The sequence below is a fragment of the Balaenoptera acutorostrata genome, chromosome 2 (assembly GCF_949987535.1).
Source record: "Balaenoptera acutorostrata chromosome 2, mBalAcu1.1, whole genome shotgun sequence".
Taxonomy (NCBI): domain Eukaryota; kingdom Metazoa; phylum Chordata; class Mammalia; order Artiodactyla; family Balaenopteridae; genus Balaenoptera; species Balaenoptera acutorostrata.
Genome location: NC_080065.1, coordinates 54365130 through 54377235, shown reverse-complemented (window position 1 = coordinate 54377235; position 12106 = coordinate 54365130). Strand labels below are relative to the sequence as shown.

Here is a 12106-nt window from a genome sequence, read left to right as displayed (position 1 = left end):
TGGGTCTCTACTGAGTTACTTGTCTGCAAGGCACTCCTGACCCTCCTCAGGACCTGCTTCCCAACATTCCTTTTTGTTTCTAGATCTATAACTAGACAAGTTGCAGAAGTTCTCAAAAGATGAGGTACTAGTTGTGATTCATGAAGAGGTGTGATACACACCAAAAACAACTGAATGATTTTTCATTTCATATAGACAGAAATCTAGAGGGTGTGTGTAAGAATGGATATTAAGGCTGTGTGATCAAGGTGGGAGGATCATAAAGTTGAATCATGCTGTATTTATTGATACAGGCTCACTAACCAGAGGTTCTGGATTCACTGTTTCAGCTGAAGCAGTTAGGAAGGGCTATAACAAGTTGGTTGGTTGGTCAGTTGGCTGGACCCAAAAGGTGGCCTACATTAAATGAAATTGAAATGCCATGTTGTATTGTAGATGAAGGTATCTGAAGGCTTAAAGGAGATTGCAATGTTAGAGTATATCTATCCTGTAAGACCTGCTCTCCAACCCTGGAAAGACACAACTTTCACAACAGCTGTGAAAAATAAAATTGTGGGGGAGCCCCAGCATCCTTGAAAAGTTCTCTTCTCTTTAGGTCAAAAATTACAGAGGAAACTGCTGCCACTGAACTAGGATTGCTAAATGCAGTGGAGATAATGGGATCCTGAGATGTCAGGGGCTAAATGGTGGCACTTAATTGCTAAAAACAAGGTGTGCATGGTTACCATTATAAACAATGGAGTCAAATTGGTAATCAGACTAGTCTGACTTGCAGAGACTTATGGGGTTGGCTGGTTATCAAGAGGTCCCTAGAATAGGAAAAGATGGCCAGCCTTTTAAATTCTTACTTGAGCTGTATAAGCAGAGGATTTCCAGCCTACTGAACAGATGTCTGAATTGAATTAACAAAACACAGAGTCAATTCCTTCTATAAATTCTAGATTTGAGCCAGTTAACAGACTCAGACCCTCAGACACTGTTACACTGCCAAAAACACATACTGTTAATCCTTCTATGTCTTCCCCCAAAGGGACCTTTACCAGAAAAGTAATTCTGAGTAATGTACTTTAGCCTAGCCAAGTTAACATCCCACAAAGTCATCACAGTCCCTTGTCAAGTTGGTACTCATATATATCTTAAACCATCTCCTTAAACCATACTGTTTAACATGACACAGTTATCCTACATACAACTGAGGTTACAAAGTCCTTGGGTGATGTTTCTCTTCTCCTTTGTAATTTTAGTACTAAGATTAATGATCACAATACATCTTATGATATTGATACAAAGGTAGCTATTTTTAAGATGCTTTAGATGATAAGAGGATAAAACAGGAAGAAAAAATATTTGGTTAATACTTATACAAACATACTCATATCACAGTCCGTTAATCACTATAGACATGTATCTCACAGGACAAATGAATGACCTAGTACACTGCTTGAAATTCTGTCCATGGGGAGGATTTCCCTTCACCATCATCCTTCAGGGATGTCCAAAGGAAGGCTATAGAGTATCAGAAGTCCACTTTTGAGTGGTAGCTGCAAATCACACAGAGCTCTTTGTAAATCAGGCCTAACAGTTCTGTTCCTTGGTCAACTGGTCTTAGGTGTGAAGACATAGGTATGGGCTGAGAGAGTGAAAGTGATGTAGCAAAACAGAGTCCATAGACATTTGGGCTACTTCCTCAAGCAACTTACTTGTGCCTTCAGGGCCTCCTCAAGCCTAATCTCATAAACACCACTTCCATTTGATAACAGAGTGCTGCTGTGCACACCCAACATTATGGCTTGGTGGATCAGACAGCACCAAGTTCATGATGGGTAAATCAGGTATCATGGTAACTTAGTGGGTCCTGGCCAAATGTTCAGTCTCTACTAGGCCTCATAGCAGGCAAGCTGTTTCTCAAAAGAATAGTTATCCACAGAGGATGGTGTGGCTTTGCTCTAAAATCATAAGGGTCTCTAGGAGATGGGTCAAAAAGGATCTTGCTGTGATTTATGTCATAGAGTGTTCTGCCTGTGTTTTCCTCTATGAGTTTGATAGTGTCTGGCCTTACATTTAGGTCTTTAATCCATTTTGAGGGTCTGTGCTGTGATTTACCTATTAAGGCTTGCTAAAGGCTTCAAACAGCAATCCCATCTACCTCTGACAATTCAAGGACCATTGGATGTGTAGGATCATATGGCCCAAATGACCCAGCAGTTTGCATGGCAGAGTGGACCTGTTGAAGGGCCTTCTCTTGTTCTGGTCCCACTCAATACAGGCAGCTTTTTGAGTCATTTAGTAAATGGGTCAGAGTAGCACACCCAAACAAGGCATAGGTTACCTCCAAAATTCAAAGAGGAACTGTGAACATCATTCTTCTCTTTTAGTGGTAGGAGGGTCAGATACAACACCTTATCTACCTTGGAAGGGATATCTTGACATGGTACAGACTAGTGGATTCCTAGAATTTCACTGAGAAGGGATACCTCTGAATTTTTGTAAGAGAAGTCCCTAAATTAGGAATTGGACTTCTTAAGAAGGTGTCATGGAAAGGATATAGCTTCAAGAACTAGGCGTGGGCTTCCCTGGTGGCGCAGTGGTTGAGAATCTGCCTGCTAGTGCAGGGGACACGGGTTCGAGCCCTGGTCTGGGAGGATCCCACGTGCCGCGGAGCAACTGGGCCCGTGAGCCACAGCTACTGAGCCTGCGCGTCTGGAGCCCGTGCTCCGCAACGGGAGGGGCCGCGATAGTGAAAGGCCCGCGCACCGCGATGAAGAGTGGCCCCCGCTTGCCGCAACTAGAGAAAGCCCTCGCACGAACCGAAGACCCAACACAGTCAAAAAAATAAAATAAATAAATAAATAAAGTAGCTATAAGAACTAGGCGTACCCGGGTTTGACTCCTGGCTGTATCACTTGGTAGCTGTGTGACTTGAGAATGCTCCTCCAGACTACGATTTCTTTTCCTTTTCCTTTTTCCTTTCCTTTCCCTTTCCCTTCCCTTCCTTTCCTTTCTTTTCTTTTTTTAGGTAAGAAATGGATTTATTTAGAGAGAAACACACTCCACAGACAGAGTGTGGGCCATCTCAGAAGGCGAGAGGCCTTGGGAGAAACATACTCTACAGACAGAGGGTGGGCCATCTCAGAAGGTGAGAGCGCCCAGACTACGATTTCTTTTTTAAAGGGTATTCTATTTATTTAAAGGTATTATATTTATTTGTATTTAGTTTGTAGATACAGATCTATAAACTGATATGTATTACTGACCTAATATATTTTGGGAATCATCTTTGTTTCTCTGAGAAATCATATTAATAATACTATTTACTTCATGTATAATTATAATCAATTTTTAAGTAATTTAGGAATGAATGAAGGCATATTTGCTAGAGCTTATAAGCCAGGAGTTTCTTGGGAAATACCTGTAATTTATTTTACAGTTCTTAAAATATGGCTCCCCCATATGTTTTGTTCATTTTTCCTGACATGTATTTTAAGAAGGCAATATTTTCCCTTATACCATATCATCTTTACTTTGAGTAATAAATTAGTGATTATAAATATCCATTTTTATTTCTGTAAGGTAATACTGAGCTTTGCCGACAATGCTGCTTCACCAAGATAACAGTTATGTCATTAGACTGCAAGCATAATATATATATTTTTTATTATCATGAGCAAAAATTGATCTCTGTGTTTCTAAAATGTATTTAGTTTTCTGCTTTCTGGATTTGATGATGTCTAATGTATACTATTTTCTTTCACAGATATAATTTTAAACACAATAAGGGCAATGTTTGTTAGAATAAAAAGCTGTATCATTCTTCCATATTTATTAGAATATCACATACTGTCAATTAAATGTTTTTATTCAAATATAGTCAGTAATTATGACAAATTTGGACCTTTCATAGACTGAACTGTTCAAGCCTGATCAATCTCAATTTGTTTGGATGGTGGTAGTATTTTTAGTGCCATGAGAGGTTCACCTACCTTTTGTTAAAATATGCTTATTGCATTATCAGGTATATGACATCACAGCACAGGCGTGTTGAATTAGTAGTTCATAATAAAGACGCAGACTTAGAGAATGGACTTGAGGACATGGGGAGGAGGAAGGGTAAGCTGTGACGAAGTGAGAGAGTGGCACGGACATATATACACTACCAAATGTAAAATAGATAGCAAATGGGAAGCAGCCCCATAGCACAGGGAGATCAGCTCGGTGATTTGTGACCACCTAGAGGGGTGGGATAGGGAGGGTGGGAGGGAGACACAAGAGGGAGGGGATATGGGGACATATGTATACATATAGCTGATTGATTCACTTTTGTTATACAGCAGCAACTAACACAACATTGTAAAGCAATTATACTCCAAAACAGATGTTAAAAAAAAAACCCAAAAAACAAAACAAAAAACCTTTTGTTCTAGGTTACACAAAGACTACCTAAGTGACTGAAATAAATAAGCTTACTTCTCTGTGCTTTAGTTTTCTCACTTTTAACATTGGAATACCTACCCAAATTCTTTCTTGTACTGGGATCATTCAGATCTCCTTTAAAAAAAAAAAAATTAATAAGAGAAGACTAATTCCAGGGATTACTGTAATAATAAATAAAAATAAATATCAGGTTTTCTTTCTATAAACCCATAAGCCTCTTTCTAACAATTCTTTATTCCAGACATTAAATTAGTTAATAACAACGAAAAAATGTAAAAGCCACTCTTTATTGCACATTTACAATATATTTGACAATGTCCAAGTTAAAAGAATCACTAAATTAACTACATGTTGGACATGCATTGTTCTTTTAGGCTACTGACTGTCTGTCAGTCAGTAAATTTTTAATTTCCTCAAGTGAATAATCCTGCAATTGGAAAAGTGTTAATATATTTTGCTAAGTCTCTACTGGTGGGAATTAATCTCAGCTTTGTTTTTTGCTTTTCTTTTTGTGTTTAATATTCTGTTCTTGTAATAGTTTAAAATGTTGCACTAATGCTATTATTAGGTCTCTACAAAAAAGGATAGTCAGCTGTCTTGGTAACAGAAAGGAACATAAGGACATATGTAGAGATAATTGGAAACCAAAACTGAATATACCCTGCTAGATTAGTTCCCAGAGGATATGGTTTATCTTTAATAACTTGCCTGAGGATAAGTGATGATTGACTAAATATATTATCATTAATGATAATATCTACTCAAATTATCATTTAATTTTACATTTTTACTATTTTTAAGTGGAGGGAAAACCTCAGTCTATAAAATCAAGATAAATGTAAAAGTGACATTGTAAAATTAGAGCCACAAATCCCAAACCAAGAACTATGAAATTAACAGTGCGTTGTTGCTAAGTGCTAGATAGATTAGCTCTTGAATAAAGTTTAGTTTGTTACATGAAAAACATTCATAAATAAGTCCATTCTCAGATTTTCTATAAACACCAACAATTTATATAATGCAACATTATAAAAACTTCAAAGCACATTTAAAAAAATGTTTAAGTAATTGTTACCTATATCACTTGTAATTGTTCAACCATAGTAAGGTATGAAAATTCCTAAAATGGAAAGAAAAAATAGCAAAGAAAGCAGAAAACAATGAATCCAATGACCCAGTTCACTGAATAAATATAGATGATCACCATATCCATGTCAAACCACCATCCACGGCTATCATCCTCAAAGTGCAGATAATCCATCCTATGTGCACCATGTGGAAACTGCCTTCTTGTAACTGGAGCTGCACGTCTGTGGAAACCTGGAAGATATATGAACATATTATTTAAAGCTCATTAAATTCAGTTTAAGTGCTCAGAAAGGAAGCTGCATTATGAACAGAAGTATCACGACCAGAGCATATCTTGATTTCATTGAGTGGTATATTGTATTCCTGACAGTTTTATTTTTTTTTAATGATAAGCAACTATCAGAAGTCTTTTTTTTTTTTTTTTTTTTCAGTTAAGGGTTTTAAGGGGGGACAGTAAAATTAGCAAAGAGCATGGAATATGGACTCAGGAAACTATCCTTTTTTTAAAAATTGAAGTATAGTTGATTTACAATATTAGTTTCAAGTATATAACATAAAAATATTTTTATAGATTATACTCCATTTAAAGTTATTATAAAATATTGGCTATATTTCCTGTGCTATACAATATATCCTTGTAGCTTGTTTATTTTAATACATAGTAGTTTGTACCTCTTAATCCCCTACCTCTTCTTACCCCTCCTCCCTTGCCTCTCCCCACTGGGAACCTCTAGTTTCTTCTCTATATCTGTGAGTTTGTTTCTGTTATGATATATTCATTCACTTTATTTTTTAGATTCCACATATAAATGATAACATACAGTATTTGTATTTCTCTGTCTGACTCATTTCACTAAGCATAATATCCTCCAGGTCCATCCATGTTGTTGCAAGTGGCAAAATTTCATGCTTTTATTTATGGCTGAGTAATATTGCATTGTGTGTGTGTGTGTGTGTGTGTATGTATAACATCTTTATCCCTTCATCTGTTGATGGATGCTTACATTGATTCCATATCCTGGCTATTGTAAACAATGTTGCTATGAACATCGGGGTGCATATATCTTTTCGAATTACTGTTTTCCTTTTCTTTGGACATATACTCAGGAATGGAATTGCTGGACCATATGGTAGTTCTACTTTTAGTTTTTTGAGGAACCTTCATACTGTTTTCCATTGTGGCTGCACCAATTTACATTGCTACCAACAATGTACTAGGGTACCCTTTTCTCCAAATTTGTTATTTGTGGTGTTTTTGATGGTAGCCATTCTACAGGTGTAAGGTGATACTCATTTGCATTTCTCTGATGATTAGTGATGTTGGGCATCTTTTCCTGTTCCTGTTGGTCATCTATAGGTATTCTTTGGAAAAATGTCTGTTCAGGTCTTCTGCTCATTTTTTAATTGGGTTTTTTTTTTTGATATTGAGTTGTATAAGTTCTTTATATATTTTGGATATGAACTCCTTATTGGTCATATCATTTGCAGATATTTTAGGAGACTATTTTTGATCTGTCATGTACTTGGGGCAAGGTAATTTATCTCTTTGGGTCTCAGATTTCTCATCTATATCATCTGATGACTTAATTCAAAAATTTGTGAGGCTCATTTTTTGATATTTAGCCACATGAGCTGTTGGTAAGTTTTGGAGATTAATCCCTTGTCAGTTCCGTGATTTGCAAATATTTTCTCTCATTCTGTGGGTTGTCTTTTCATTTTGTTTATGGTTTCCTTTGATGGGCAAAAGCTTTTGAGTTTAATTAGGTCCCATTTGTTTATTTTTGTTGATTTCCATTACTCTAGGAGATGGATAGAAAAAGACATTGCTGCGATTTATGTCAGAGTGTTCTGCCTATGTTTTCCTCTAAGAGTTTCATAGTATCTGGTCTTACATTTAGGTCTTAAACTCAAAATGGATTAATTTTGTATATGGTGTTAAAGAATGTTCAAATTTCATTTTTTTTTAACATGTAGCTGTCCAGTTTTCCCAGCACCATTTATTGAAGAGACTGTCTTTTCTCCATTGTATGGTCTTGCCTCCTTTGTCATAGATTAATTGACCTTAGGTGTGTGGGTTTATTTTCAGGATTTCTATCCTGTTCCATTGATCTATATTTCTATTTTTGTGCCAGTACCATACTGTTTTTTCATTTTGTTTTTAAAATTTATTTATTTTTTATTTTTATTATTTTTGGCTGTATTGGGTCTTCGTTGCTGTACACGGGCTTTCTCTGGTTGCGGCAAGTGGGGGCTACTCTTCGTTGTGGTGCGCGGGCTTCTCATTGTAGTGCCTTCTGTTGTTGCGGAGCATGGGCTCTAGGCGTGCGGGCTTCAGTAGTTGTGGCACATGGGCTCAGTAGTTGTGGCATGCGAGCTCTAGAGCGCAGGCTCAGTAGTTGTGGTGCATGGGCTTAGTTGCTCTGTGGCATGTAGGATCTTCCTGGGCCAGGGCTCAAACCCATGTCCCCTGCATTGGCAGGTGGATTCTTAACTACTGCACCACCAGGGAAGCCCCTACCATACTTTTTTGCTGACTGTAACTTTGTAGTGTAGTCTGAAGTCAGAGAGCCTGATTCCTCCAGCTCTGTTTTTCTTTCTCAAGATTGCTTTGGCTATTCGAGGTCTTTTGTGTTTCCATACAAATTTTAAGAACAACCTAATCAAAAAATGGGCAGAAGACCTAAATAGACATTTCTCCAAAGAAGACATACAGATAGCCAAGAGGCACATGATCAAGAGATACAAGATGTTCAACATCGCTAATTAGTAGAGAAATTCAAGTCAAAACTACAGTGAGATATCACCTCATAACAGTCAGAATGGCCATCATCAAAAAGTCTACAAACAATAAATGTTGGAGAGGGTGTGGAGAAAAGGGAATGAATTGGTAGAGACACTGTGGAGAACAGTATGGAGGTTCCTTAAGAAACTAAAAATAGAGCTTTCCTATGATCCTGCAATCCCACTCCTGGGCATATATCTGGAGAAAAACATGGTTCAAAAGGATACATTCACCCCAATGTTCATTGCAGCACTAATTACCATAGCCAAGGCATGGAATAAACCTAAATGTCCATTTACAGATGACTGGATAAAGAACATGTGGTACATATATACAATGGAATATTACTCAGCCATTAAAGAAAATGAAATATTGCCATTTGCAGCAACATGGGCTGACTTGGAGATTATCATACTAAGTCAAGTAAGTCAGATAAAGACAAATATCATATGATATTGTTTACATGCTGAATCTAAAAAAAATGATACAAATGAAATTACTTACAAAACAGAAACAAAGTCCCAGACTTAGAGAAGGAACTTACGGTTACCATGGGGGAAGGTGGGGGGGAGGGATAGACTGGGAGTTTGGGATTGACATGTACACACTCCTATATTTAAAATAGATAGCCAACAAGGACCTGCTGTATAGCACAGGGAACTCCGCTCAATATCTGTAATAACCTAAATGGCAATTAGAATTAGAAAAAGAATACATACATGTATATGTATAACTGAATCACTTTACTGTATACCTGAAAGTAACACAACATTGTTAATCAACTCTACTCCAATATAAAATTAAAATTAAAAAATAGCAAATGAAAAAAAATTGTGAGGTTCAAATGTAAATTATTTTCCCATGAGAGCATTTTCTAAATTTAAACTTCATTCATGTTTTATTTTTACAACTACTCTCTCAATTAATGTTTGTTACTTCTGATCACCAACTTAACCTTCTATCTTATACCTTGAGAATCTCACTAAGTCATTTGTGCAAAATTCTATAAGAAAAATGTCTTTCATTATGTTTTAGCATTGAGTAAACTGGACAGACAAAATGATACTTCTTTGAAGAAACTGAGTTTTAATTCTTATAAGTTTCCAAGCATGGACCTACTTAAGGAGATTATATAGAAAGTAAATATTGAAAGTAAGCAATAGTCCATTTATGACTAAATGAATATGACATTTCTGAGAAATATTACATCTCATTGTGAAATGCTGTTCTTTTTATTTTGTGATACTTATATGCTAATTATTTACAGTTTGAGTATACTCAGTGGCAACCTGTTTTTGTTGGCTGACCAACACTGAATTTTGTTTTTAGAGACCTTCAAAATTATATATTTTTTAAGATGAATAACCTGATTATTAACCTTTGCTTTGTACTTATCTACTGCCTACTAATGTATTTCTGTGCTTGTTAGTGTTGGTGAGTGGGGACAATACAATAAACTGAGCAGAAAAGATATATTCTAGTACTTGCTAGTAACTCTGGTGGTAAAGGTTCCGTGAGGCTCAAGCTTGAAGCAGATTCTGGTTCATCTATTTTAATAACTTGTTATGTAACAATAACAAAAGTAATGTTAAATATTATGCTCTAGATCAGGCTGCTTATTTTGACAGAAAGGCTGCATTCACCTGAGTATTAGTATGGTTACTTAAAGTCAAATTTCTTTGATCAAGAATAATCCTAAATTATTGTTTACATATGTTTTTTCTATTTTAAAATAGAAAATGTATATCTTTAAGGTGTAAAGCAGGATGATTTGATATATAATATATAGTGAAATGATTACTATAGTCAAGCTAATTAATATATCCATCTCTTCACATAATTATCTTTTTTGTTGTTGTGAGAGTACCTGCTGTCTACTTTCTTAGCAAATGTCCAGTGTCTTTTATCAGATTTATGGTTCGTATATATTTTCTCAAAATCCATAGGTTGCCTTTTGATTTTATTTGTTTCCTTTGCCATGCTGAAGCTTTTTAGTTTGATGTAGTCCACTTGTTTATTTTTGCTTTTATTGCCTGAGCTTTTGTGGTCATATCCAAAAAACAAAACAAAACACCCAAACAAATTGCCAAGGCCATTGTCAAGAAGCTTATCCTGTATGTTTTCTTGTAAAGTTTTATGGTTTCAAATCTTACATTTAACTCTTTAATCTATTTTGAGTAGATTTTTGTGTATGGTGTAACACAGAGGTCCAGTTTAACTCTTTTGCATACGGCAATCCAGTTTTCCCAATACCATTTATTGAAGAGAGTATCCTTTCCCCATTGTGTATTCCTGGCACCCTTATTGAAAAGTAGTTGATTGTGTATGTGTGGGTTTATTTCTGGGCTTTCCATGGTGTTCCACTGGTTTATGAGTATGTTTTTATGGCAATACCACACTATTCTGATTACTACAGATTTCCAATATAATTTGAAATCAGGAAGTGATACCTCCCACTCTGTTCTTTCTCAAGGTTGCTCTATTTGGAATCTTTTGTGGTTCCATACCAATTTTAGAATTTTTTTTTCTGTTTCTGTGAAAACTGCTATTAGTATTTTGATAGGAATTGTGTTGAATCTTTATTTTGCTTTGAGTAGTACAGACATCTTAACAGTATTCTTTTTTAAATTTTATTTTTTTAATTGAACTATAGTTGCCATACAGTTATATAATTATAAAAGTTACAGGTGTACAATATAGTGATTTACAATTTTTAAAGGTTATACTCCATTTATAGTTATTAAAAGATATTGGCCATATTCTCCATGTTGTACAATATATCCTTGTACCTTATTTTATACCTAATAGTTTGTACCTCCTACTTCCCTACCCTTACATTAATTCTTTTAATCAATGAACATGGAATATCTTTTCATTTAGTTTTGTCATCTTCAATTTCTTTCATTGATATTTTATAGTTTTCAGTGTTTATGTGTAAATTACATTTACTTATATTATGTAGATTAAAAACATGAAATTAAGAAGGATGAGATAAATGTTAAGTGATATTTTAGAATACATTTTACAGACATATTTCAAATAGGTTTTTAATAATTTCTAATGTTTTTGGCTGACTTTCTATCATATTTTATTTTTAAAAATAATTTTTATAGCTTACAAAAAGCTTATACTAGAATGATGTGTCAGCTCTTCTATTTTTTTGTTTGCCTTATCAGTATTATCGTCAATCTGATTTCTTTATAGGAGTCTGTTTAAGTTTCTTGTGCACCTTGTGCTGGTAGTTTAGCTAAAACTAGATAATATCCAAAATCCATTTAACTGGTCATATTAAAATTCAAGATATTGCAACACCTGCAAAACTAACAAACTAATGAAGTCAGCTATTCATATTGTCAAACTTACAGTTTTCCTCGGCTAACATTACATACCATCATAACATGTAAGTAAGGATGCCAGTGTCAGTCCTCACTAAGTATTAGTAAAATTTAACTTTTCTTCTGTTTCAGTAATCATAACAGAAATTTTAATGTTATTTTCCCACATTCCAAGGGATTGTCTCGCACCAGCCTGTAGGCATTCTATTTTGGAGAGCATATTTAGGGGATTTCAATCCTAACAGCTATTTACGACTATCTAACTACTGTTCTCTAAACTATACTCAGTATCTTAAAAGGAAAGGGGCCTTTCTGTTTGTGTAGGAGAGAGGGGAAGTGGGAAGAGTTTATCTCACATTCAAAAATTATTCTAATACATAAACACAAATGTTCCCAAAGCAGTTTATATACCTTTTCAAAAACCTTTCACAAATATAGGCTGGAAAACAGGTAACATTGTTACTGGAAA

At 35.3% G+C, this 12106-nt stretch overlaps 1 protein-coding gene across 5 annotated transcripts in view; it reads right to left on the bottom strand.

The window, feature by feature from the left end:
- Window positions 1-4699: 4699 nt before the first annotated feature.
- The window catches only part of RNF180 (ring finger protein 180), a 294055-nt gene continuing 286648 nt past the window's right edge, over window positions 4700-12106 (bottom strand). For all 5 annotated transcript variants that reach the window (XM_057541793.1, XM_057541792.1, XM_057541791.1 and 2 more), the window contains one exon: window positions 4700-5751. In XM_057541793.1, the coding sequence (XP_057397776.1) occupies window positions 5552-5751 (200 nt within the window). In that variant the 3' untranslated portion in view covers window positions 4700-5551. The remainder of the gene's footprint in view (window positions 5752-12106) is intronic.